The following is a 24,691-nucleotide window of genomic DNA, read 5'->3' on the forward strand; positions in this document are numbered from 1 at the left end:
CCTGCACCAGTTGCAGTGTGAATGTAGACTCACTGGGGAACAAGGGGGAGGGTTGTGCTGCCCGAGGGCCCACTCTCTGTTGTATAGTTTGTAAATCAAAAGGTGCGTTCAATGTAACATTACTTGAACAAAGCTAAAAAAGTTAATTTATATTTTACTAATGACACGAGTGCCTGAGACAGACAGCCTCCTTTCTACTCCATCACATATTCCAGATGTGTTTCAAGAAGACTTTAAAAATATATATGTGATTGGAGTATTGTTGTTTGTATTCCTTCTGCTTTAAAGATAGAAGCCTTACCTTTCATGGGACTCAAAGGGAGCCATATGAAAAGCCTGTAAGAAGCACAGCACAAGAGAGCTTTTTGAGTACATAAAAGTGTCAGTGCTTCAAAATCTGTACGTTTGCATGGGAAGCTTGTGTGGTGTCCCACTGAGAATTTGCTTCGGTTTCCAGCTCGTTCTGCCCCAGACCAGTAATAATTCAAGAGCAAATGCACTTTTAAAAAAACAAAGAAAATCTACAAAACTCAGAGTGAACACAAAGCATGTGCTGAAATCCTTTTTTTTCTATTGAAAGCTGGGCAATCTCCCCTTTCCAGAGTGTATGGCCACGATCCAAAGAGCTACTTTATATATGCCCAAAGGCTTGCGTAAACTTGAAGCAAATTGTCGCGCATTTGAACAGCAGAATTCTGAGCCGTATCACAATTGTTGAGTTTCAGGTGCAAATTTGTGGAGCACTGGGTGCACTCTGCTGCTCAGGTTCCCTGTTCCAGCCTTCCCCTCCAAATGTTTTTGACTACAACTCCCATCAGCTCCAGACAACACTGTCAATGGTCAGTGATATTGAGAGTTGTAGTTTTGTGCCCCCCAGAAAGGACATGTCAGCATTTCATGCTGGGATGCTACCACCACAGACCATAAACCTCCTTTGTCCGATCCCAGATTGCCAAGCGCATGCATGCCAGCTTTGAGGGAGCGCAAAGCTCAACTTCACTGGTATGTATATATATACTCTTTTTATGGCCTGAGTGGCTCTGCTACCAGAGTCCTACAATTTGGAGTCCCCCAAGTCATTTGTTCCATGCCAGAAACATTTTGTCTTTGCAGCTGCCCCTTTAATGGCCTGGTCTGTAGCCAAATCGCAATTGAGAGAGACTTGTGCTTTTTCCACGAAATATACTCAGAACGAGTCAGTCTGTCCCTGCCTGTAAAATGCTTTCTCCTGCAGTGCCACCAGCCACGTGGGACTCTGCCATTGGCCACATGTTGTAATCAAGCCTCTTCAACTTGTATATCCCAAATGGCTGTTGGTCTCCAGACAGAATGCTCAAGTGCAATTCTCAAAATTTGCAAAGTTCAAGGATTTGTGGTTCTTTACAAGGTGCAGTTGATTCAGTCTGCACGTCTTTATAATTAACCTTCTGCTTTCTTCCTCCCCACCCCCCTTTATGAGTGTGGGGAACAGTTTGTAAACAGCAGGTGGTTAGAAAGCTCCCTCTCTGTGTTAGAGAGCCAGTGTGGTATAGTGACTACAGTGAAGGAGCAGTACTAGAGAGACCCAATTTCAAGCCCTCACTCAGCCATGAAACTCTCAGTGAGCTTCCTTCAGCCATCTCTCAGCCTAACCTACCTCACAAGGTTGTTGTGAGGATAAAACGAAAGGTGGGAAGAACCATGTGTGCACCATCATGAGCTCTTTAGGAAAAGAATGAGAGGATATATATATATATATATATATATATATATATATATATATATAGGGTGAGATATGATAGAGATGAAATAACACACTTGAATAACACACAGCCTGAACTTGTGTAGTAAACTGAAGATGGCTATTGACCATGATTCAGTTAGGCTGTTGCCCTATCCCTCTCTCTCTCTCTCTCTATTGATAAGCTCAGCATTAGCAGTTAAAAGAGTGACAAACAGCTTAGGAGTGGAATTGCCAAGTGGACTGTACTCCCTTAAATTCTGAAAGAGCAGGTAGGTTTCTATGACCCAGAAGCTTGGCTCCTTGAGTGCTTCAAGATATTTGCAGATTAATCGCCTGCTTGTGTTCAAACTAAGCTCTACAAGGGCTAGGAACATCCTTTTCTTAAAGAACAAATCTGAGGAATCCAAATTTCTGCTTGCATGAAATGGCAAAAGACGCCCTAGCAGTAGCTAGCTGGTATGTAAGCTGTAGATTTTTTGCATTAGGGTGTCCTTGGAGAGATGAAGCTTCTCTGGTTCATGTTTATCTTCCTGCTGGAAGGAAACCAAGACAGATTCCTCTTGCTGTCTTGTTAGTGTCACATTAATTTTTTTTTAAAGCAAACAAACCTCACAATGATAGCAGCTTGTACTTCCATTGTATTGTAATCCCACAGAAATTCATATGAATTCCTCCTCCGTTTACGTTTACTCTTTTCAAAAGACCCTGAGCACTTTGCCTTGGATGATAGTCCTTGGCCACCAGCATGAATCACACCAGATTCTCCATTCTTCTAAGCCATAGAAAATCAAAAGTGATTCATTCACACTGGTATCCAAGAACTGTCGTCTGTTGCACATTAACAAAGGCAAAATGATGAGAATCTTAAGGGCTCTAGCAACTCATTTCTTCTCCCTTAGGAGTAGAGCAACAGGCAGATTCCTCGCCTCCATTATCCCCCAGTTTGCACCCGGTACAGTCATTGCCTTACCAAACTGGTGTGCTTGTTTTCCCCATGCTCCTTAGGGCCGGGCCGAGAGGAATGCATCCAGTGCGCCAGGAACTCGCACCTGCACGAGTGGAGGTGCGTCCCAGCATGCGGCGAAGGCTTTTACCCTGAGGAGTTGCGTGGGCTCCCCCACAAGGTCTGCAGAAGGTAGGAGAGCAAGCAGTTTTGGCAACCCGGTTCTGACGATGAACATTAGAAGGTTCGGGACAGATAAAAATGCTACTTCAAACTGTGCACTCCTACAGGCGGCCGTAATGGCTATCAACTTGGTTGGCTTTAAAAGAGGATTGGACAAATGGATGGAGGACAAAGGCTATCAGTGGCTCCTAGCCATGTTGGCTTTGCTCTGCCTCCATGGTTGTTGGAGACAGTAATGCTTCTGAGTACCATTTGCCGGAAACAGGAGGGAGGGAAAGTGCTCTTGTGCTTGGGTCCTGCTTTCAGGTTTCCCACAGGCATTTGGTTGGCCACTGTGAGAGAGGTGGGCCATTGGCCTGATCCAGCAGATTCCACTTATGTCCTTGTATCCTTTTGTGAAAGTAGCGTGGGAGCAAGCGTTAACCCTTGCCAAGTACTCTGCTTTGGCATAATACAAATAAGGATCTCTCTTCTTGACTCAAAGCAGCTCTGTTGTGGTCAGATTTAAGGAGGAGATAATTGTCAGAATCAAATTTATTCCTCTTAGTCTACCACGTGTATACCAAGTTGATATTGTCCTCTTTTAACCTCCTGCAACATCTCTTTCCACAACAAGGAAAGAACTGGGAGGTGAATTCTTATTAAATGGCATTTAGCCAAGACCCCTCACACGCCTCCCCTTCTCTCCCGGAACCAGGCTCAGATACTGAGCATATGTTACGCATAAAGAGTCACAAGTTCAAACCCCCACATCTCCAGAAAGGTGTCTTAGCTCCCTCCCAGACCATGACAATGGAGGCTCTTCCTTGAGAGTAAGGGAGATCTCTATTGAAGCAGAGGAGACATACAGGCTCAGCAACAGGTAGTCATGGCAGCCACGGCCCTCAGGCATAGAATTAAAGAATTGTAGAGGTGGGAGGGATTATGAGGGTCATATATTCCAACCCCCTGCCATGCAGGAATCCTTTGCTCAACGTGGGGCTCGAACCCATGACACCGTGTTCTAAGAGTCTTGAGCTTTACTGACTGAGCTATACTAGGAAAGACGAGACTAGCCAAGCTAGAAGTAGTGGTCCATGGTTAAGGAGTCCCAAGATCAGGTTAAGGAGTTCTGGACTACACAGGAGCAACAGAACTGTCCTGGTGGGTTGACATGGCTCTTGCGCTGGATACAATGCAGGGACAGCAACTGTCTGGATGGGAGACCTCAAATTCTCTGTATAGGAACAGAGTTTGGGTAGGGCTGTGGGATAAGATAGTGGTCAGATATGTCTACCCTCCTTCCACCTGTGCCACGGATGGGAAACATCTGCATGTTGGCTGGACTCCAACTTCCTCAGTCCCAGCCAACATGGTCAGTGGTTGGGGATGATGGGAGTTGTAGTCCCTCAAAACCTGGAGGGCTGTGGGTTCCATGCCTTAAGTTTGGATTATGGGCACGCAACGAGCTACTAGGAAGAGTTGCCTTTTTCATCTCTTCCTCAGATGTGAAGATAACTGTTCAAGTTGTGACAGCTCGGGAAGAAAATGTCTCCGGTGTAAAGAAGGCTTTAGCTTGCTTAGTGGCTCGTGCATTGCTAGCGACAGATGCCACAATGGTATGTATTCGCATGGACGTTTATTAAAGATGGACAGATCTAAACCATACATTTAAAACACAGCCAATGCACTTTTGAAGCACATGACTTCCTCCAAATAATCCTAGAAGCGTTTTTGGTTAAAAAGTATGTGCTGGGAATTGTATTGCTGTGAGGGGGAAACGAGACCTCCCAGGATCCCTTGGGGCTAAGTCACGTGCTTTAAATGTGCACTGCATGCACTTTAAATGTTTGGTGTGGCTCTGCCCAAGTACCCACATAGTCAGGCAATATAACACACACCTGACTAGCCACTGATAAGGCTGCATCCACACCAGGCACTTAAAGCACATGGCCTCCCCCAAAGTATGCTGAGAACTGTAGTTTACTCCCCACAGAGCGACAATTCCCAGCACCACTAACCAACCACAGTTCCCAGGATTCTTTGGGGTAGATCATGTGCTTTAAATGATACTGTTAATACAGCCTCTGTCCCCCTTTGCTTGGTTCCATCACAGCAGTTGAAAGATGACGCAGCTGGGAAGCAAAGGGGGGGGGAACCCCGTGCAGCTCAAATGGAACTAGATTTTAGTATCAAATTGGAGGGCATCTAGGGAATAAATGTGATGGGACTTTAGGAGCTAACATTTCGATTGAATCATTACTAGTTCTGCATACCTACATTCCCTAGAATCTCATCCTTGTCTTCGGCCAGATGTTGCTCATTCTTCACTCGCTTCTTGCATCAGGAACTTGCGGCAATTTTAATTACTTTTGAGGTTGAGATTTCATATTTATGGAATATATAATGAACTTTACTGAAATTTAACTTTGGGGCAGCAGGCGGTAGAGAAGAATCAGTGACCTGAAAACGTGCAGGTAAGGTAAGAAATAAAAAAAAATCCTGTAATTTCTCCTGGCACAGAATTTGCATGGAGCTGTTTTAAGAATCGACTGCTGAAGGATGGGAGAAATTGGCATATTCCAAGTCTATACATGATGCTGCTGAAAAACATTTTTATATCTCTTTCTTAAATTCAGCCTGTCCGTCATTGCACCCTTTGTCAGCTGTTTCAATGAGAATATTGGGAGATATCCCTAAAAAGGGACAGATTGACCAAGCTTTCCTTACCCACCTCAGGGTTCATCCACACTTCCCGTTTGTTCCGCTGCTTTCCCCCAGGGAAAGCCACTATTTACTGCTGAATTTGACGTCACTCACCTTTTATGTGGAGTTACATTTGTTCCAGTTCCAGCGGCAAAGCTGGGTAGGGCTGGGGGTGCCCCCTGCCAGAAACCCTGGACAACTGCTGCCAGTCAGCCAGGACCACATAATGAAAGACCTACATTGGCTCCCAGTACATTTCCGAGCACAGTTCAAAGTGTTGGTGCTGAGCTTTAAAGCCCTAAATGGCCTCAGTCCAGTATACCTGAAAGAGCGTCTCCACCCCCATCGCTCAGCATGGACACTGAGGTCCTCCTCCAAGGGTCTTCTGCTGGTTCCCTCCCGGCGAAGGGACAGGGAACCAGGCAAAGGGCCTTCTCCGTAGTGGCGCCCGCCCTGTGGAACGCCTTCCCATCAGATGTAAAGGACTTTAAAAGACATCTGAAGGCAGATGGGTGGGGTATAAATAATAAATTATTATTATTATAGACAGTACTGAACTAAGTGGACCCAGCAGTCTGACTCCGTATATGAAGAAGAGTTTGGATTTGATATCCCGCCTTTCACTCCCTTTCAGGAGTCTCAAAGCGGCTAACATTCTCCTTTCCCTTCCTCCCCCACAACAAACACTCTGTGAGGTGAGTGGGGCTGAGAGACTTCAAAGAAGTGTGCCTGGCCCAAGGTCACCCAGCAGCTGCAGGTGAAGGAATGGAGACGCGAACCCGGTTCCCCAGATTATGAGACTACCGCTCTTAACCACTACACCACACTGGCTCTCATATGGCATCTTCCTTTGTGGTATGGGCACAATGGACAGCCAGGGTTCAAAGCTGCAATAACTCATCCCCACCATCCTTCACTTTTTCCATATTATCCTAATGCCATGTGAGGCCATTTTGTCACTTCTCTTCCCTTCTTGCTCATCCCCTTGTACGATTCAGATGTGTTGGTGCATCTGTGCAGTACTTGAGCAGAAGAGTGTTGTGTAGTGTTTAGAGTGTTGGAGTGGGAGCTGGGAGACCAGGGTTCACATTCCCACCCTGCCATGGTCAGTCACTGCCCCTCGGTTTAACCTACCTCACAGGATCGTTGTGGGGAGTTAACAGAGATGGGGGAGAACTATGTACGCCACTTTGAGCTCAGGGGGGAAAGGTTGGGATATAAATATGGTACGTAGAAGGAGTAGATAAATATCTCCATTCTGAAGTCTATGCATGTGTAAGAGCTATGCTCATGAAATGCACATGCCCCTCCCCATCTCGAAACTCTCCAACAGATGGATGAGCTGCTTTTTTCCGTTATCTCTCGTGTAGCAGAATAGTTCTTGCTGTGCTTTTTCCAGTCCTACTTTGTTTGGCTAAAATGCTAATCCAATTTCTTTCCCCCTCTCCTCCCTCTTTCCAAATGTATGTATGCTCTCCCAGCTGATGAGGTCTTCTGCGAGATGGTGAAATCCAACAAACTCTGTGAGCGCAAGCCATTTATACAGTTTTGCTGTCGGACGTGCCTCTTGGCTGGCTGAGCTGAAGATTTTAATATCCGCCCTCTGGAGGCCCTGTTGTGCCAGTTCCCTAGGACAAAGTCTCCCTTCTCCTCCCTGTCTGCCCCTACTCCTACCCCCCCACCCCACTTTGGGAAGCTTCACCCAGCGCTGACTGAAGCTTCGGCTTGCAACTCGGATCACTTTAATATTGCCTGCCACTCTGGTTTCTACAGTGCCACACGCCTGGTTAACACCCAAGCCTAGGTAGCACCCTTGCTTTGCTTGTTGCATCTTAAAAGAAAAAAATAAAAATGAATAAAAATGCAGATGGGAACACAAATCCTTCTTGGACATGTCTTGCAAATGGAGAGTGACACCAAAGTCCACATGCCCAGCTTCATTCAAATAATCAACCCTCCCAAATAGTATCCAGGCAGGTGACTGGGCAGATTTAAGGTATTTTTGCACTTTTGAGAAGAAAAGGGCACCTCTTGCCCACTCATCCCAAAAGAATTTACAGCCCTTTAGCTGTACAGTGATTGAGTTTTCTTCCAGTGCAAGCCTGGCTTGATGCACTTCACCCCAGCAATGTTGTGGTGAAAAATAAGGACAATCCCCAGTTGCCTTTCAGGAGCAAAATTGGCCATAGCAAACTTGCAACTTGGCAGTCACCAAAGAGGTGATCCCAGAGTTGGCAGGAAGAGGTGAGAGCGGTCTTTGTCTAAGCCCCAAGTGTCCACCTTTACTGCAAGCTGTTCTGAGTAGCCAAATCCTTCCTAAGTGACTGTCAGCAACCCGGTAGCCCTGAGCACCCTGCAGGATTGAAGCCTTCACCGTGAAATTGCTGGGAATAAATTCATCTCTTGTCTGCAGACACAGACTAGAATAATTTCCTCTCTGCAACAAAAGATTATTTCTGCCCTCCTCCCCTCCCCAAATGTTTGCATCTCCTAGCTTTTTCAGCTTTGATTGATGGCTTCATTTTTCTGGCCTACCACAACTTGCTGACAAAACCTTTCCTGTCTAATGACAGCTCAGTGACTTTAGTAAGCAATCCCTTCCAGGAGACGTTCTATTTAGCGAGCCAGGAGGGAAGGGAAACAACCAATTGTACCGAACGGCGCTATACAACACATCTGAATGTATTCACTATACATATAAATATATATATATATATACATATAATAATATATATTTTTTAGTTTGTTGTGTGGTGTTTATATAATTGTGTTTAAATATATTTGGCTATGTTGTCTTACAGAATTTTTTTAAAAAGTAACTTATACAGTCATTGCCTTTATTCACAGAAATTTTAAATTATTTTTTACAGGGACAGACCTTTTTTTTTTATGTGTCTCCTTTCCTTCCAGTGACATCTTTGTAAGTTTCAACAAAAATGTCCCTTTTCCCCTTCTTCAGACATATGTAAACAACACTTCTCTTTTTTCTTATAATGCCTGTTCTGATTCGCGTTGTTGGCTGTTTTAATAAGTTAAACCTTCAGCCCATGAAATTGGCGGTAAAACATTAATTGGCTCTTAACAAAGTGAGTTTTCTAAGCTTTTTTTTCCTGGCTAAAATTAACTGACATGACCGTACTGCTTTAGACCCATGTGCTCTCAAACTTGGCTTGAATGAATAGTGAAAGCCAACACAGTGTTTCTGATGTGATCAATGGCAAGAAGTTGACAAGGCAACCACACCATGAATAAAATGTTTATAGTCCTGATGAGTTATTCTGTACTTACCCCACCCCGAAGCAACCAAAGTAAATTGCTTTATTTTACTATGAATATCCTATTTCTGTGTAGTCTTTTAATTACCATCTGGAGGGGGATCAACGACCTATATTTATTGATGAGATGCACACACAAAAATCGATTGGGGTGTGATTCATCTAGTAGATTATTCCCAGTGAGTGAGCTAATGACCCACAGCATGATTCAAGGTGCCTCTAATTTAGGGATGGGGAATCTGTGGCTCTACAGATGTTGGATTACGGCTCCCATAATCCATGGCCATGCTGGCTGAGGTTGATGGATTTTGGGGTCCATCATAATCCGGAGGGTCACAGGGTCCCTATGCTTGCTCTAACAGGGCAGCTGGTCTTAAAAATATTGTTGATTATTTCTAATGTAGGAATTTCAGAAGATACTTACGGGCTTCCCATAGGCATCTGGTGGGCCATGGAACAGTGCACCAGATTCAACTAACTGGCCCCCCCATCTGAAGCCCGTGCAGTGACTTCCACTACCACAATGAGGCTTCCCTTCTCTCCTCCCACTGTTCGCCCCCAGGAGGGTGGGGGGTTCAGGAGAACCCCCCAGAACAGCATGAGTGAGGAAAAGAAAAATCCATCCATCCGGCAAGAAGAAATGCTTGCTCTCATGGACCATTTTAGCACAACGTTGACTGCTGCCCAGAATCCCAGACTAGATGGGCTTTTGTCCTGATCCTCTTATTTCTCAGTCAGGAGAAAATACCTCTTCTGAGGTCCTATAAGCTGAGGCAGCTGCTGTGTTTCAAGTATTGGTGGGCAGCTAATTTCATACCCTCCAACATTTCTCTGATGAAAATAGGGACGTCCTAAGGGAAAACGGGACATTTGGGGATCAAATCAGAAACCGGGACAGCTTCTGTTAATCCTGGAGTGTCCCTGGAAAATAGGGACACTTGAAGGTGTCTGTATTTGGTCCATTAGCAGCTTTATCAAAACTAGGTGCACAAACCTATCATGAATACCTCCTTTGTTCTCTTAGAACGGCAATGGCACCCAGCTCAGAGATTCTGGAACTGAGTTCCAGCTGAAAGAAAGCCCTATATGTATATAGGCCTCCTAGTGGCAACCCATAATACTGATCGGGCCTGCAGCCACTTACTGTATTTACGCAAATATAATGCGCCATTGAATCTAATGCACACCCTAATTTTCGCGACGTAATTTGGCATTACATTCGAGTAAATACAGTAACTTTGGTGACTATGGACAGGCCTGTATCACCAGGTGCTCCTGGGCCATCTGCTAGCCCCAAAGTAACTTCTACTTGTCAGCTGCTTGGACAGGAGACCATGTGGGAACCATATGGAAGCTACTCAAAGCTCTTCAAAGTGTAAGCACGGCTGATAAATAAAAATAAATCCCGAAGAGAAAACCTGACATCTGGCCTGCGCGCTTCATAATCCACAGGGCAAAAATGCAGCCCATCAGCCTTTTATGGTGGACCTTGGAAAATCTGGCACCCTGCTTGGAATTACAAAAATGGTGTGTGCGCGATTTGTGTTCATTTGACAACTGTGAGGGAGGCTTGACCTGCCGACGAAGAGAAAGGATTGTTTCAGAAGTATGCCTGTGTTTAAACTGAAGGGAAGGCTGGCTGCTCAATTTGCGTTAAGCTCAATAGCAGGAAAGTACAGTGGTACCTCTGGTTAAGTACTTAATTCGTTCCGGAGGTCCGATCTTAACCTGAAACTGTTCTTAACCTGAAGCATCACTTTAGCTAATGGGGCCTCCTGCTGCTCCTGCGCCACTGCCGCATGATTTCTGTTCTCATCCTGAAGCAAAGTTCTTAACCCGAGGTACTGTTTCTGGGTTAGCGGAGTCTGTAACCTGAAGCGTATGTAACCTGAGGAACCACTGTAGATACAACTATTTTTATTTCTTTTTAGTTACAGAAACATTTTAGTTTCCTAAGGTTGCAGAGAGTTGTTCAGAAAACCTTATTCCTCTCCTAGAGTGGTTTAACAGTCCATCTGTCTTCATAGGGAACTCTGGAAATTGTAGGTCTGTTGGGGGTACCGGGGCCTCCTAATAACTCTCAGCACCCTTAAAAAAACTACTAGCTTGTCCCTTGCTAACTGTGGTACAAGCAAGGGTCCTTGGTAACCACAAGGAAGCATGCTTTTTTGTCTCTCAGGGTCACAAAAACCCAGCAGCAGAGGAGAGTGAATGTGGGTGCCTGTGATTTATACATTCATTTCCTCCCTGACCCAGAGCTGTAATTATAATAATGTCCTATCCTGTCATCAGCATGTCCAGAACTTCCGTCTCCCAATCTCCGCAAACAGGAGCGGTGGTAGAAATGCCAGCACACTCTCAGCAAATAGCACAGGGGCAAAGAAGTTAATAGACACCACATTTAATGCACGAGCAACTCCCGGTGCCGAACACAGCTGCAATCAGCAGGGAGAGGAACAGCGTTACCATTTACTCTCGCTCCAGTGTGCTCCCACTGCCGCTGCTTCAAGCTGTGTGTGCATGATGTTAGCCACAATCCATACCTATCCTGTTATTTCTTGAGAAATACAACTGACTGGTGTGTCTTTCCTCAACCCAGCTTCCGCACAATTTAAAAACATAAGCCACACTAACTTCAGAGTTCTTATTTATTAAACTGATTCGTCATTGTTTTCCTACCAATATAACCCAAGGTGACCCACAACAATAAATAAATAACAGTAAAACCACCATAAAACAAAGCATAGAAGAAGCAAATTTTTAAAAAGCAGAATTAAAACACCCCACCCATTGAAGGAGACCACAGATAATTAAAAACCAAAGGCCTGGCAGGAAAGAAATGTTGGCTAGGGGCATTAGCTTAGCAAAGAGACTGGTTTGACAGCTTCAGCAGCCTCTTTTACAACAAAATGGGGGGGTACCAGTCTTGGCCCACTGCAGGGCTTAGGTTAGCATGTGAGCCCATTTTCTCTAGCCATGCTCACAGTCCATCAGTTTATAGGCAAGAGGGTTGGGCTCAGTCCTGTTGACTATTACAATACTTGGGACACTGCATCCCCTGTGCGGAATGCGTTGTCAAAGCAGATCCCTGCAGCCAGCAGGATTCAGGGGCAAAACTAGGCTTTATTTCACCTGGGTCAAAGATACAGTTTGGCGCGCACACACACCCCATCTGCAAATTTGCTTACACACACACACACACAGTCTGGGGGCCTCAATGACATCCCTCTGGAGGGCAAAAATAACCTGGCTATCCCCCCCCCCGCCTCCCCAGGTACCGCTCTGCAGGATTGAATCCTCCTCTCATCAGCTGGATAGCAGACTGTTCAATCCATCTGAGTACTGCTTTGCCAGTGTGTTCCTGGTGGAGACTACTCTGGCAAGGGAGATGCCCTCCCCTCCAGACGATTGACAGGTGGGTGGCTATGTGGGGGTTCAGAAAGATTCAGATCTGTCCTGTTCTGCTAGCTACCAAAAAGCTTCCTCTGTTCTACATAATCCCCTCTTGCAGATATAAAACCAGAGATTTGGAGGGCACCTAAATATGCCCCTCCCTGTCCTACAACTTTTCTTTAGGGGTGGGCCTTGTACCTGGCTCTTAGTTCATCTTGGTTGTACACAATAATAATTTAAAAACTCTTTCAGGCAACTATTAATTCTTTTCTTTTGTATGAACTTTTCACACTCGTGGGTGACCGACTGGAACCAAAAAAGCTCAATGGTTTTTTAAAATAATCAGCTTTGGCAGAGTGTGGCACAGTGCAGAATAATTTATTGCTGTATTCATTGGCAAAAATGTGGGCTAGCCGCAAATTGTGTCCCTCTTTGTTAGTGATGTCTGTTACCTGGATCTGCACTGCCATAAAATTAAAACGTTTTTCCTTTGTTAAATAGCTTGCAAATGGAATAGAGAAGTGGAAATTTATTTGACGCTAGTGTGCCACCATGTGGTCTTCAGTGAAAGAAAAATAAAGATTTTAAAATTATGTATGGCAGAGGAAATAGCTGCTGTGGCTTGTCTAGGATATTTTGGGTTGCATCCACGTGGTCCGTTGGTTGAATTTCCATCCTGATCTGTTTGCCCAAAGTTTGCAGGGAGATTATAAGAGGTTGGCTGCTTATTCATTCTGACTTATAGTTGCCATATTTTGAAGAGCAAAACAGAGGACACATTGGCCACCTTCTCCTATTAACTATGGATCACTATGACAACTCTCATTTTAACATACCCATGAAGAATAGGATGTGTCCTGGAAAAAGAGGACATATGGCAAGCCTATTTGTATGCAGGTCAACTGTTATCCCACACTTTCTAGTAGTGCATTCCCCACTAAAGAAATTTGGTGGCAAGTATGCACAGAACTGTGCTAAAGGAATTTGGTGACGCGGGTGGCGCTGTGGGTTAAACCACAGAGCCTAGGACTTGCCGATCAGAAGGTCAGCGGTTCAAATCCCTGCGACGGGGTGAGCTCCCGTTCCTCGGTCCCTGCTCCTGCCAACCTAGCAGTTCAAAAGCATGTCAAAGTGCGAGTAGATAAGTAAGTACCGCTCCGGCGGGAAGGTAAACGGCGTTTTTGTGCGCTGCTCTGGTTCGCCAGAAGCAGCTTAGTCATGCTGGCCACGTGACCCGGAAGCTGTACGCCGGCTCCCTTGGCCAATAAAGCGAGATGAGTGCCGCAACCCCAGAGTCGGCCACGACTGGCCTAATGGTCAGGGGTCCCTTTACCTTTACCTATGCACAGAACTGTGCTAAAGAAATTAGCTGTAAGTATGCACAGAATTGTGCTACAAGAAATTTGGTGGCTAGTATGCACAGAACTGTGCTAAAGGAATTGGCACGTTAGTTAACTGCGTCTAACCAGGCGGGCACCATACGCTTCTTTTCTCGAGGGTAAGCTCAACTGGACCCAAAAGCCTCTGCAGGCCTCCCGGAACTCAAAGCCTCGCCATGGCGACGAGCAAGCGTCTCTCTGAAGGCGCCGCTCGGCACTCGACTCACCCCCTGTCTACGTGGCTCGGCGACTCGGCTCTGCGGGCTGCGCAGCCGGCCGGCGCATGCGTATTAATTCGGCTCCCCCGTCGGCGTGCCGCTCAGGTTTTCTTTTGGTGTGCGGCGGCCGCGGGGAGCGAAAATGGTGAAGCTGACAGCGGAGCTCATCGAGCAGGCGGCGCAGTACACAAACGCCGTGCGGGACCGGGAGCTGGACCTGCGCGGTGAGGAACGCGGCCTTGTGGTGGTGGTGGCGGCGGCCTGGGAGCCGGAAGCGCGCGGCGCTTGCTTGACCTTAGTAGGCCTGAAGCGCGCGGGCAGTAGGCAAAGCGGGAGGGGGAGCTGAGTCGGGGGACGGTGGCTTAAGAGGGTCACGTTAGGTGGCCCACGTGGGTCGCGCCGCCCCTGTCGCGGAAAGGGTGTGGTTGGCGTACCTGTTGCAGCTGGTGGTAATAGGAGCCCAATGCCGCAGAGGTCACCTGGGCCTTAAGGAGCAATGTTGGTTCGGCGGGCACCCCTAAAATAATGGACAGATGCTAATGTAAGAAGAACCCTGTTGCATATACAGTGGTACCTCGGGTTAAGTACTTAATTCGTTCCGGAGGTCCGTTCTTAACCTGAAACTGTTCTTAACCTGAAGCACCACTTTAGCTAATGGGGCCTCCTGCTGCTGCCGTGCCGCCAGAGCACGATTTCTGTTCTCATCCTGAAGCAAAGTTCTTAACCTGAAGCACTATTTCTGGGTCAGCGGAGTCTGTAACCTGAAGCGTATGTAACCCGAGGTACCTCTGTACTGTAGATAGGTAAAGGGACCCCTGACCATTAGGTCCAGTCGTGGCCTACTCTGGGGTTGCGGCGCTCATCTCGCTTTACTGGCCGAGGGAGCCGGCGTACAGCTTCCGGGTCATGTGGCCAGCATGACTAAGCTGCTTCTGGCGAACCAGAGCAGCGCACAAAAACACTGTTTACCTTCCTGCCGGAGTGGTACCCATTTATCTACAGTGGTACCTCAGGTTAAGAACTTGATTCATTCTGGAGGTCCATTCTTAACCTGAAACTGTTCTTAACCTGAGGTACCACTTTAGCTAATAGGGCCTTCCGCTGCCACTGCGCCACCGCCACGCAATTTCTGTTCTCATCCTGAAGCAAAGTTCTTAACCCGAGGTACTATTTCTGGGTTAGCGGAGTCTGTAAGCTGAAGCGTCTGTAACCTGAAGCGTCTGTAACCCAAGGTACCACTTTACTTGCACTTTGACATGCTTTCGAACTGCTCAGTTGGCAGGAGCAGGGACTGAGCAACGGGAGCTCACCCTGTTGCAGGGATTTGAACCACTGACCACCTGATCAGCAAGCCCTAGGCTCTTTGGTTTAACCCACAGTGCCACCCGCGTCCCGTCGCATATATATACAGTCTCTAATAAGAGGCCAGCCACACAGTTACAGGAAACTCAAAAGGAGCTAATCAAGACCCTTACGCTGTCATGTTTAGTATTCATTTTAATTATTTATTGAATCTGTATGGCACTCCTCATCTGTATATCACAGGGCAGATCACAACATAAAAACGCAAAATGGGAACACAGAATACAAACCAAAGCAAAACAAAAACACCCAATAACCCTCCCTCCCACAAGTATTTGGCATCTAGATTGATTTCTTAAGAATAGAGCTTTTAATTAGCTGTTGCAGCTATTAACTGTTGATGGAATTTCCCTCTGTGAGCCTGCTTTTTTAAAGCAATTTAAGACGATGGCTATTACCACAAAGGAAGCACCATATACTGAGCCGGCCATTGGTCTATCTAGCTCAGTGTTGCTTCTACATTGACTGGTAGTGACTCTCTAGGGTTTCAGACAGAAGTCTCTGAGCCCTACCTGAATTTTCCAGATATTAAACCTGAGACCTTCAAACAAAACATATGCTCTACCTGTGAGCAAAGGCACACCCGTTATTTAACATGACTTGTAGCAGTGAGAACTACAAATTAGTATTGAGTGCTTTGAAGTACTATTTTTTTTCTGCCTATCCTAAAACTGCTGGCACGCAATTTCACTGAGTAACCCCAAGTCCATCCTCTCAGACTTACTTGTCAGGAATACTGAGGTGAAAGTTTTCGTTCCGATGTTGTCTATTTCCCCAAAGTATATATTTCCCCTGCACTATAGTTTGTTTGTTTTTGTACATCATCAGGATATAAGATCCCTGTGATTGAGAACTTGGGCGCTACTTTGGACCAGTTTGATGCTATCGATTTCTCTGACAATGAGATTCGGAAGTTAGATGGGTTTCCTCTGCTGAAAAGACTGAAAACATTGCTGATGAATAACAACAGGTTAAGGTGAGTGTCTTTCCCACTGCAATTTTGAGATCTCTTTGGCTGCAGATCTCGATACTCTACTTCTTGTACCACTTATTCAAGTGTAAGCTTAAAAGCAGCTGAAGTTTGGGGAAGAGGACTTACAACTTCCAAGATAATAATTATTCTGATGGCTCCCCCCCCCCCCATTTTATTTTTTTTAGCCGAATAGGTGAGGGACTTGAACAGTCTTTACCAAATCTCAAGGAGCTCATTCTTACCAACAATAACATCATGGAATTGGTAAGTGAAATAAAGGATGAAAGAAATGGGAATGATTGAATGACATACACGCAATCACTAGAAAGGCCCCAAATTTTATAAGATAGGGTTTTCTTGCCTTTTTTTGATTACATGAGGCAACTTTCTCAGTGAAGATTTTACCCATTCTGACTTCTTGAGAGCAGTTGCAATGTAGCAGATAATACCAGTGAAATGTTACTCAGAATATTGTTTCCATGTTGTTGCTTAAAATAAAGAAATGGCCCAGGTTTGCACACATCATCAAACCATGGTTTTGTGCTACATGCGTGAGCAAGATGACCCTGAACAACACTGCTGTCCCATTTCTTCCTTCCATGCAGCTGGGAGTCCTTGGCAGTGGTTAAATTTTGCTTTCCACTGATCACAGCTTATCATTGCAAATGACCTAGAGATTGTGATTTGTAACAAATTCTGCTAAGTTTAATCAAGCCAGCTGCAGAAACAACAGTTTGAAGCTTGTGGCCCTCCAAATGTTAATGGACTCCTGCTGCCTTCAGTCAGCATGGCAGTCCTTTGATATCTACCATCAATCTAGGCTGGTTGCTTGGTCTGAAAATAAATGGCCACAAAGGCTTGCCTGAGCTTAGGAAAAGCAAAGTTAAACAAATAAGCTCTATGATCCAAAACTACCTGAAAAACCTGAACTTAAAATTATTTCTTAATCAGACACTGTATTTTGTTAATATGCAGTTTTGCCATTGATATTTGTACAGTGGTACCTCGGGTTAAGAAATTAATTCGTTCTGGAGGTCCATTCTTAACCTGAAACTGTTCTTAACCTGAAGCACCACTTTAGCTAATGGGGCCGCCATGCCGCCACCGCACAATTTTTGTTCTCATCCTGAAGCAAAGTTCTTAACCTGACGTACTATTTCTGGGTTAGTGGAGTCTGTAACCTGAAGCGTCTGTAACCTAAGGTACCACTGTATAGGAAAATGGTGCACGTGTTGTCTCTGTATAAGATCACAGATTTTTCTTTTGGTGCATTTATATGTGGAGAGAAGCAATGTCCAATTGGAAATAGCATCTACATACAATATGGTTGGGTGTAGTAAGCCATACACGCCCTTGGAGAAGAGCTCAGTAAGCAAGTGAAAAAAATCAGTTGAAAATAAACCCTAGAATGTAAACTGACCCCATAAATAACTTTTGTTGCTGCTGTTCTGGGTGAATTTTTGAATGCAAAGACACTAAAGGTTAATACAACTGAGACAAATGTGTTTAACATGTTTCACATAGTGAGTTAAGCCTAACTGTTCCTAAGCTATAAAGTTTGAAATGCATGCAATGATCCTCATTCTGTAGTATAATTAACTTTTGGTTAAGGGGCTGAGTGTGAGCTGGAAAACATATATTAACATAGCTTTAACTACATTTGTGTTTCTCTTATTCAGGGTGATCTAGATCCTTTGGCAACTGTCAAATCACTAACATATCTGAGGTATGAGATAATTCACCTTTGTGATCAAATATTATAATATGCCTTCCTTACCAAACGTCTGTCCTATAGATTAAGGTTGGCAACATGATCTGCCAAATATTTTTTTCCTGAAGCCTTCAACACTTAATAGAACTAAGAGGGCTTGCTTTGTTTTCCAAAAGCTCTCTAGGGATTTCCGAGTGTGGAGTTGTGGTAAGAATTCACCTCTACACCCCCACTGTTTGTTACCCAGGTGAGGGACCACCTTTTAAATGAACCACAGAACCAAGGAAACTGTTTCAAGTCCAGCATCCAGATTTAGGGACTCAGTGTTTTTATTTATTTTATTTATTGCAATAGAGCTCAACCCAAAGTGCCAGATGAGAGGGTTTGCTCCGAGGCACTTCAGAGCAAAAGCTTATATAGTAGTTCAAACGCGGCAAACGAAGACTCATAAAACATCTTCACATACGTCAGGAAAGGTTACAGGTCATGAAACAGAAAAAATGTATGGCCTTTTCCTGCTTTCCACTCCCCCTGCTGTCGCCTTGTGGTTGACCAGCAGTGCCTAGACCTTTTGCCCATTTTGGGTCTTGGATGTCCCACATTGCCCTGGCAGCCGAGTCTATTATCATTCTTTGCTGACGTTTCTCCATCTATCTTTTAGGAAGCTTCCAAGGATTTCTGATTAAGACTCTGGTACTAACTCATATGAAAACATCCTGCCATTTGTGCTGCTTTCAAGGTCAGATAAGGAGAGATGGAATGCAGCGTAGGCGGGAGAGTCTCACAAATGAGAACACACAAACTCAAGCCCAAAACATTCTGTCCAACAGTTAAATGCAAAGAAAGCGAAACGCTGAAACATTATTAAAATAATAAAAATGTACACCTGGGGTCTTTAGATGTGAATTCTTACCACAGAGTGATGCTTCTTCACAAGAGGAGAGTATAATAAAAGTATAATGAGATAAATAATTATATATTGAAGAGATCCAGATTTATTTTATGTAATTAACATTTCCATAGTTCATTTTTTAACATTTTGCTGAGGCTTTTTCAGAATGAAATGAAAATATTATGCTTCATATAGTTATCAGATAATATTTTGATTCATAGATGGCACTGGATAGCATAGGTCTTTGAAAGAGGTGTCACGTCTTCCTGTCTCTGTTTGTAATGTTTGCATAAACTTTTATGTTCATGAGCGTCACAAACAGATATGCATTAACATGTAGCAGATTAGTAGGTCCTGCCTCCAATAAAATTAAATTTGAGAGCAGTTTTGACATCAGTAACCCACTAACGGTGACAGCAATCAAAGTTATTATTCTTCATCAAATAGTGTAATCAGGTTACTTTGGTTATTAATCTCCCTTTAATTATTCAAGCAACTCAACTTTTTACCTCAGTCCCCTCAAAGTGGCTGGTGGACCAAAGCATAGTTAAGAGGTTGGCAGGACTAGGGTCTTGCCATTTGGTCTGTCCTCTTAAAAATAATTATTCCCAACGTTGGTAAGAACCTGGGAGATGAAGGGGAAAGACACTTGGCAATAGGGAATGTTGGGCCAAAACATTCCTCTTCAGCAATGCCTTTGTTAGAACTGTGTAAATATGTTTCTCCTTTTCCTCCCTTCAGTATTTTAAGGAATCCAGTGACAAATAAGAAGCATTATAGGTTGTATGTCATCTTCAAGGTCCCACAAGTCAGAGTCCTGGATTTCCAAAAAGTGAAATTAAAAGTAAGTGTTTTGGCAATTGTGAAGAATTTGTCTTTTGAGAAGCTATGCATTTAAATGTTTACTACTTGAGTTTTCTTTTCATGCCTATAGTATAACATAGTTTTCTCATTATAACGCATTTTCAGACTGTGACATTTGTTTATGGCTATGGCTCTGCAAATGTAATTCTGAATACCTTTCTCATGACCATACAGATATCATGAAAACACGTTTATGAATTTGCAGTCATAAGCCTGGAAGCTTTTTTATTTGGAACTGTATTTTAGATTTGAATCATTATTAACATAAATACAGGATTGCCTTCTCCTCACCAATCAGCAAATGTTAGCCTAAATGAAAGCTTGAAGCAGTTTTCAGATGATAAACATGCTGAAGCTTTTTAGTATATATCTTATTGTGTGTTCCATTTACTTGAAATAGTTTCTGTGAAGGTAATTCCTAGAAATGGGGGTGTCTGTTCCCTGGCCGCAGCTGTGGCTGGAGGAAAGAAAGCAGAGTCTTATCAAATATGCTTTGAGATTAAATGTAGTTTCTTGTGTAACAAATAAACTCTAGTTTGCCTGCTGGCTGTGACTTCAATCAACTTCATACTGTTTTTGAAGTGAAATTAATGGACAGGAACTATTGCAGGGTGGGAAATATCTCAGTGGACTCCCTTGCCATCTGAGCTAAATTGAAAATAGATCTTGCTTGTGAAAGGTTATAGGTTTCACTAGGGCCAACTTTTAAGGCTTCATCTTGATGCCACCTTGCTTTTTCAAGAATTGCTCCTCACTGCTCCATTTCTTTTTGGGAGTCAGGAGCTATGCACCGTATACATGCTTCTATTGAATGTTGCATTAACTCTGTGTGTGTGGTATCGCTGTAGGAGCGTCAGGAGGCAGAGAAAATGTTCAAGGGCAAGCGGGGTGCACAGCTTGCAAAGGATATTGCCAGGAGAGCAAAAACGTAAGATACAGATAACCACTTTAAACTGGCAGTCTCCTTCAGAAACACCACAGCCGGTTTGTAAATACTCTTGGGCTGTAAGGAAATTGAATAGTCGGTGCACTAGTTAGCACCAAAATTGCCTAATTGATGAATGGCAATCATTGCTTCTTTTTCTCAACAAGTACATTATGAACGCTGACAGTTTTAACATCTAAGCTAGCAGCTTGAACAACACATCCGATTGATATTTTTTTATTAAAAGGCTCTAAAAAGGGTGGGATGTGGGAAAGTCACTCTGCTGGTGTTTCTGAAGGAGCTATTACTTGATTGTATCAGTTTGTTAACAAAGATAAGATACTACACCTGATTGAAATTGGTGCTTCCGGGGACTTCTCTTTGAAAGCTCGAGAAGCATGACAAGAACTCCTTGACTTTAACAAGGTGTCTTTTTTTCCTTCTGAAGTTTCAACCCAGGTGCTGGCTTGCCAAGTGACAAAAAGAAGGTGGGCCCGTCCCCAGGAGATGTAGAGGCTATTAAGGTAATGTTTTTTCAGACTTTTACAGGGAGGAATCTACCAAGAAAAGCATTCACTGTCATTTACTTCCAGAAGATAATCTATGTGTGTATTGAGTATGCCACATTGCTTTGTTTTTCAGGTACTGACATAGTTTGCGTAGCTTTCCTTTGCAAATAAAGAGTTCAGATTTTGTAAACATACTATAACTGTCTTGCTCCTTATTGCAAAAATTAAAGTTTCTAAGTGGCCAGATCAACAGTCTGATGGCTAGGGGTAGATATCAGTAGGTTAAAAATGTATTTGTCTAAGGAGCAACAGCTAAAATGTAATAGGTAATAAAATGTCACCCTCTAGCTGGAATTGAATTGAACTCTTCTTGACATGCTGAATCGTTTTCAGAGCCAGTGTGGTGTAGTGGTTAAGAGCAGTAGATTCGTAATCTGGGGAACTGGGTTCGCATCTCCGCTCCTCCACATGCAGCTGCTGGGTGACCTTGGGCTAGTCACACTTCTCTGAAGTCTCTCAGCCCCACTCACCTCACAGAGTGTATGTTGTGGGGGAGGAAGGGAAAGGAGAATGTTAGCCACTTTGAGACTCCCTAGGGTAGTGATAAAGCGGGATATCAAATCCAAACTCTTCTTCTTCTTCCTTGGTGTTCAGACCAGTCTTGTTAGCACGGTTGTAATAGGCACAGTTCAATTGTTGTGAATTAGGCATTGAATTTAATGTTAAAAGTGTTGCATAAGTGACCTTTGATCTTTCCCTTTAAGAATGCCATTGCTAATGCCACAACACTTGCTGAAGTAGAGAGGCTGAAGGGTCTGTTGCAGGCTGGTCAGATACCTGGCAGAGATCGTAAAGCAGGTAAGGAATATCTTTGGAACCCTTATTCTTGCAGGACATTTAGAACAGAGGTTGAACTGCCCCTTTTCTCTCTCTTTCTTCCTCTCCGCGCAGGGGAGACGGCCCTTGCCAGAAGTCAATAACAGCAACACACACCCCCCTGCCACCAGCCAAACAATACCCCAGCCCAAGAATCTGTTCAGCAGCCTTGGCTTTTGTAGCTGGAGTCAGTCACAGCCCTGCCCTCCCAGGCCAGGTGGGAAAAGGCCTGCCAGGCAGGGAGCAGGTCTTCCGGGACTCACAGCCAAGATGGTATAAGGCAGCTTCTGATTTTTAGACAGCTAGAAGTTTTAAGAAAGCTAGGATTTTCCTTAGCTTAGAGAAGGCGGCTATGCAAAATTAAGTATTTCTTGGCAGCAGTAGTTAGTAGAATAGCCATTATTGCAGCGTGAGGAAGCAAACAAGTTAAGAACCTGCAAATTCACTTAATGCTAGTGAGCTAAATTTGAAGCATCAAAAGCCCATCTTCGGAATACTTCCATAGAATAAAAAATTAGACCTGTACAGTCACTCCTTATCATCAGCTTCACATTTGTGGTGGAGGGAATGGTTAAAATGTTAAGAAATTGTGCTCTTTTCTTTAGGCCCTATGGATGAGGCTGAAGAAGAGATGGAGGAAGATTCAATTGCCAATGGATCCTAAAATGCATTTTTCTGCATCTGGGGAGTCTGCAGAATACTCTGTACCATTGTCTGTCAAAGCCTTTTGATTGATTGCTGAAGTGGAATTATTATTTTTTGTAGTTTTTGTTCAGAATCACTCTTCTTAATTTTTTATACTGTACATTTTGAAGTAAAATTAAAACTTTTTTCCTAAACGCAGCATAACATTTGGTGCAAACAGTTGGTTTTAAAATAATATTATTGCAGCCTTATGTTCTGTGTACCACCGTCCCACCTCTAAGTCCGTGTGTTGATGCCATTACATCTAAAGTTTCAAGCCATAGTTTGCACTTGCCCTCCATACCAGGAGAACTATTACATGTGAACTATTGTTGATTTAAAAACTTTCCTTTTGGAGAGATGCAGTTCACTTGCAGAGAGCCATGGCCACACAGTTTCTTGTTTGTTCCAGAAATCACAGAGAAGAAAGGTGTTGGAAGAGAGGCCTCTAAGATACAGTTACTAGATTTTTTCAATGAATCCAGGGACACTTTTTTTTTGGAAGCTGAGTAGCAACAGGGAGTCAGTAGTGGGGATGGTGAGGCAAAAGACCCTGGGCCCAAGCACACATGCATATTGTATAAAGGTGCAAAGCCCTTCTTTTGCACCCTGTGAAACATAAATGCGCAGTTTTTTAACGTCCTTGACTCCCGAGCTTCCCCTGATCTCCTGCCCCCCTCGTCCTTTGTTTTGACCGATCGGGGGGAAGCTCGGGAGTCACAGGTGGGCGGCTGTTGCCCAGTTTTTTAAAAAAACTGTGCATTTATGTATCACAGGGTTCAAAAGAAGGGCTTTGCACCTTGCCTGGCAGAGAAACCACGCACCTTGCGCCCCTCCTGGGCAACGCCCGCCCACCTGTGACTCCCAAGCCTCCCCTGATCTGTCAAAACAAAGGTGGAAGGGGGCAGGAGATCTGTACCATTGGACGTCCCTGGTTCCCCTTCGGCAGTGGCGGTGGTAGCGAACAGCTCCTGAAGCCAGCCAGAGCCAACTGCGCTACCAGGCTGGCTCCGGGCTGCTGAGGCTGCCACTGCCACATTCCCAGGGGACAGATTTGCAAATCTGGGGACGACTGGTAACCCTGCTCTAAGAGCCTGCTAAGCCACACCCACTCTGGCAACTTCAGCTCAGGGCTCAGGTTAGCCCTTTCATGCACACAAGTGTGAATCAATAACTATACTACAGCAGTTATTACCTCAGAGAAGGTAAGGTTGACCCCTATTTTGGCACAAATGTCAGCCAGAACGTCTGCATTGCTTCTGTTACGTGCCTTGGTGAGTGATGGATGTGTGAATGTGAATCCACCTTATAATAATCCACCCCCATCATTCATCCCAAACACTGTGGGGAACCTCTATTTTGTGGAGGTCCAGATTCCCTTAGGAGGTGTTTTGTGGGAGGTACGTTTTGTTGGTGGACAGGGCTGTAGTTTGTGGTAAGTGGAGCCAGAGCTAAAAGTGGGCAGGGTTTTATGTTACTTCCTCTACACCCGGGAAGCTGCCTGGGGAGAGAGAGATCGTTCTCAGTGGAATTCTGAATTGTTTCTTCTCTCCTCCATTCACCCCCACCCCATGTGAAATCAAGTCAGTGGCTGCAGTTTCCCCATTTTTTAGCTCTGGGTATGGACACAGTAACATTGCAAGTATCTCCTCTTGTTTACTTGCTGTGGGAGGGCCCAGTTCTTCTTATTGATGGGGCTCCCTCAACCATTAGATCTCTGGGCTTCTTGTGGCTTGACCTAGCCTCTTCTGTCCTGTCTGGGATGGGGCTACGAGCCACACACGAAAACTTCCATCTCTTCTGTGTAGTAACGCAGCCAGGGCCAAAGCCTAGAGCCATGTAGCCACCCTACACCCACCCATCCCAAGATCACCCAAAGAGTGGCAGGTGATGGGAGGCACTGGCAAACGGATCCTGCATTAGTATCTGGATCAGGCTCACGCCAGGCCCACAAAATTTGCCATTGGTTGCCACAGTATCCTCCCCCCCCCACACACACAAAGGATGGAGATGATGACTAGTCATGTTGGTTACAGTCTACCTCCACTGTTGGGAGGTAGGATCCACTGGAGTACTGCTTACTGGGGTGGGTAGTG

At 44.6% G+C, this 24,691-nt stretch overlaps 2 protein-coding genes across 3 annotated transcripts in view; both read left to right on the forward strand.

Annotated features, from left to right (window-relative positions):
- The window catches only part of PCSK6 (proprotein convertase subtilisin/kexin type 6), a 101,149-nt gene extending 92,282 nt beyond the window's left edge, over positions 1-8,867 (forward strand). For both annotated transcript variants that reach the window (XM_053365414.1, XM_053365413.1), the window contains exons 19-21: positions 2,729-2,858; positions 4,335-4,447; positions 7,016-8,867. In XM_053365414.1, coding sequence (XP_053221389.1) covers positions 2,729-2,858; positions 4,335-4,447; positions 7,016-7,113 — 341 coding nt within the window. In that variant the 3' untranslated portion in view covers positions 7,114-8,867. The remainder of the gene's footprint in view (positions 1-2,728; positions 2,859-4,334; positions 4,448-7,015) is intronic.
- A 5,063-nt stretch (positions 8,868-13,930) lies between these two features.
- Positions 13,931-22,779, forward strand: SNRPA1 (small nuclear ribonucleoprotein polypeptide A'). Its single transcript, XM_053365418.1, has 9 exons — positions 13,931-14,023; positions 15,990-16,137; positions 16,320-16,398; positions 17,814-17,860; positions 19,479-19,581; positions 20,450-20,529; positions 20,975-21,050; positions 21,800-21,893; positions 22,517-22,779. Exons 1-9 carry the CDS (start codon positions 13,942-13,944, stop codon positions 22,573-22,575), a joined length of 768 nt encoding a protein of 255 aa, XP_053221393.1. The 5' UTR covers positions 13,931-13,941; the 3' UTR covers positions 22,576-22,779.
- The last annotated feature ends 1,912 nt before the right edge of the window (positions 22,780-24,691 follow it).

Source organism: Podarcis raffonei, chromosome 14 (assembly GCF_027172205.1).
Source record: "Podarcis raffonei isolate rPodRaf1 chromosome 14, rPodRaf1.pri, whole genome shotgun sequence".
Classification (NCBI taxonomy): Eukaryota; Metazoa; Chordata; class Lepidosauria; order Squamata; family Lacertidae; genus Podarcis; species Podarcis raffonei.